Source organism: Galeopterus variegatus, unplaced genomic scaffold (assembly GCF_000696425.1).
Source record: "Galeopterus variegatus unplaced genomic scaffold, G_variegatus-3.0.2 Scaffold492, whole genome shotgun sequence".
NCBI lineage: Eukaryota > Metazoa > Chordata > Mammalia > Dermoptera > Cynocephalidae > Galeopterus > Galeopterus variegatus.
Window position 1 is genome coordinate 177041 of NW_007726603.1, and position 3607 is coordinate 180647.

Consider the following 3607-nt stretch of genomic DNA (forward strand, 5'->3'; position numbering starts at 1 on the left):
GTTAATCCTTTTTGCACCTTTGCTCATGATGTTCCTCCTGCCTAGAATACCCTTCCATCTTTGAAAGCCTGTTTAAAGCTTACTTTTGTCCATGAAACCCTCCCAGAACATTTACAATTCGCAGTGACCTCTCCTTCCTTCAATGTGATGGAGTTATGGACAGTGTCATTCATTTGGCAATACTCACATACAACTTTTCATGGCTTACATTGTTAATTATTGTACTATTTAATTTTGTGTGTATCTTGCCTCTTCAGCTAGATTGCAAGGTCTTTGGGGACAGGGGCAATTTATTACCATTAAGAAGAATTACCCACAGTGCATACATTGTGCTAGGGGATGTGAGAGGGACTTGTTACTGACAAAAGAGTGCAGGAGTTTCCCCAAGATGCCTCACTCCCAGATGGCAGCATTCATTCTAGGTGATGGTTCCTTACACATACATGCCAAATATAGTCACTTTGAAGATGAAACTAACTCTACAGGTTGCACCAAGATATTAAGGAATTACAAAATGCCTCTGAAATACTTCTGAATCCCCTATTAAAATACAAAATTAACTATCAGTAAATAAGTTCATGCTCTGCTGAAAGCTTAAAAATGACATGTAAAGAAAAATGTCCAAGTCAGGAACATACTAAGATTTACTTGATCACAAAGTATTCAAAAAGCCAAGCCTCCATGCAATCCATTCAAATTTTAGTGACTGGGTTTTTTGTTTGTTTGTTTGTTTTTGCCTATAAAATAGGCTAAACTACATAAGGAAAATAAGTTTAGAATCTGAAGTTTACATGGAAGGCAGCCAAAATTATATGGGTAATTCAAGCTAAAAAAAAAATTCTTTACACCTTTGCTTCTCCTGAATTATTTAGGTAATCTGAGATTTCTTCATAGATAGAAATGTAATCCCAAACTAGCAGTTGCTATATCTGTGGTGGTTATGTATACTGACTTAAGACATGCTGCAATTACCAAGTTCTATAAAAATGCTTGTTAACCTTTGTAACTAAAGAAAACAATCGTTACAAAATTCCCACCTCACACTGCTGCTGAAGCTTTCAAGTTGCACAGGGATGTACTGCAAATTCTCAGAAATGTTTTGTCCAGCTTTATGGATAGCTCCAGATGATGAGGCTTTGCAACAAATGCTGCTTACTAGGGAAACCTATGCTCTGTATAAATCCCTCGTCTTTTATGTGGGAGAGAGACTAATTCAATTACCTAGCATCATCAGATCAAAACTGCAAGGAATAAGCTTGGTATTTCTATATATATCTTTTCCTTCTGAAATTTTCCTGTTAAGTAATGATTTTGGTTCCTTTAGCCCAGCCTTGACTACTAATAGGCAAGAATTCAAGTTATTGCCCCAATTTGAAATACCCAATGTTTTACAAATATTTTATCAATTTTCTTCCCCAAGGATTAGTGTAATGATGAACTGAGCTTCTTGTCAAGAAAAATGTTAAGTTCAAAGTATTATTTTCTTCACTTCTAATTACAAATAAGTTTTTACCTTTTATTGTGTTCCATTATACAATTTTACATAGTACCATTATTATTTTAAGCAATAATTAAGCAAATCGAATTAATGGTTTTGAGATCTACTTTTCAGCATATAGATTTACCTAAAAAAGTACAAACCAAGCACAGTGGTGCAATTTTCCAGGCACTTTCAAGTTGCTTAAATATTTACAAATATGTAAGCACCCTGTTTGAAAGCATGAAAATTTTGGTGTCAGGAGGAAACACTCCATGTATAACAAATCTTTAAATGTTAGCATTTGCACAACTCCAAGTATTCCTGAGAAAGGTCAGTCTCATTGTCATTTACGTCTGCATTTCCTCATACTTCAGTGTATCTTGGGGAACCATAACCTCTGTCACTCGATGTACCACTAATTGCACAAAATACATGTAATGTGTTGCTCATCCATGGAGAATGCATTGTGTCTTCTTGTAATATCTAAAACAAAAGAAATCCACATGGTTATTATGAAGAAAATAGTCACTGCCAAAGAAACGAACATGTATATGAAATTACAGGCATATTTCAATTTATCACTGACACTTAGCTATTCAAAATGACAGAAAGCAGAAAGAGCAAAGGATGACATTACCAGCTTAAGTCTTCAAAGCTGTATTACAAAGGCAGCATATCAAAAAAGCAGAAAAGATCTGGTTACTCATTAAGAAAAACAATAGGTTGTAAAATGCAAAATTCAATAAAAAATGAGAGGTAATGCAATCTTTAATTTTTTTTTTTTAACAGATGGTCATAACAAAAGCTGTAAGCAATGGACTCTTTGAGTTTATGGATCATCTTCTAACACAGTGGTTCTCAGCATCAGCTGTGGGGCTTTCCAAACATGTGGGTACCCGTATTCCTTCCCTGGAGACTTGAAAATAATACTAAATGAATATAAAAGTCATAAGGGCATATTTTTAAAGACACACTAAATTATATAAGCTAATCAATATAGAAGATTTTTCTTGGAAATGAAGAACTTCATAAATATGAAATATAAATGTTATAGTCCCATAAGTACATAAAGATACATATTCATATTAATATAAATATTTTTTAAATTATTCATTTTGTGTGATCAAAAGCAAAAGTAACAGAGATCTTATACTTAGATTAGATGGAGGAAAAGAAATAGTGTACACGTTATATCCAACCTCTTTACCATAAGGTCCTAACTTAGGTCTCAAGCTGTCAATACTTGGTTCTCAAATCAGCTTTGAAACTTCAGTATTAAGCCAGCAAATTGGTCTATGGTGGCATAGTCAGTCATATCATTTGTGTTGCTACAAATCATAAGACTTAAATAAAGTCTATACTAGAGAAATTTCCTCTTACAAAAATCTTAACTTATGATACTAATCTGAAAGCATCCTAGAGATTTAAAAGATGACTAATTTGTTATCCATCCCTGTCAGATGTGACAAGCAAATAGGGTACTCACTGTGTAGAAATTATAAAACATATCATACAGACACTATGATGGCCACCACCAACTCTGTCTAATTAAGAAATCTGCAATTAATAGTCTTAAGATAATACTCTGGTTACTGAAACAGATTACACTGGAAAGGGCCAAGGAATATCTAGGCCATATCGTTTTGTCAAGTAATCATTTATAGAGCTCAACAAAATCTTTCATATTTCAGCATACATTTATACTTTGTCTTATTTTTCAGTATTGTTATACATCTCAAAGTGTATGACTCAAAATAGGCTCTCTTTTATATAGAAATTTAATGGGAAATATTATTAGATTTATAGAAATTAACTATAAAGCTAACATTAGCCTAAAGTAAGGCACACCAGAATATGGTGCATTATGACAGGACAGCCTGCACAAATATAAACCAATAGAAACTAGGAGTTTTCTTGATTAGCTATTAATAATATAATATCAAGGGTCTAAAATACCGGTCTCTAATTATATTAAGTGAAACAAGTCAAGCACAGAAAGAGAAATACCACATGTTCTCACTTATTGGTGGGAGCTAAAAATAAATAAATAAATTCACACACATAAAAAAACCGGGGGGGGGGGGGGGAAGAAGACATAACAACTACAACTCCTTGAAGTTGATACGA

At 33.5% G+C, this 3607-nt stretch overlaps 1 protein-coding gene across 3 annotated transcripts in view; it reads right to left on the reverse strand.

Annotated features, from left to right (window-relative positions):
• Nucleotides 1–1495: 1495 nt before the first annotated feature.
• The window catches only part of DOCK11 (dedicator of cytokinesis 11), a 170557-nt gene continuing 168445 nt past the window's right edge, over nucleotides 1496–3607 (reverse strand). For 2 of the 3 annotated variants that reach the window (XM_008569403.1, XM_008569406.1), the window contains one exon: nucleotides 1496–1963. In XM_008569403.1, the coding sequence (XP_008567625.1) occupies nucleotides 1844–1963 (120 nt within the window). In that variant the 3' untranslated portion in view covers nucleotides 1496–1843. Of the gene's footprint in view, nucleotides 1964–2117; nucleotides 2136–3607 lie in introns of all 3 variants that reach the window. The other variant, XM_008569404.1, reaches the window with a different exon arrangement.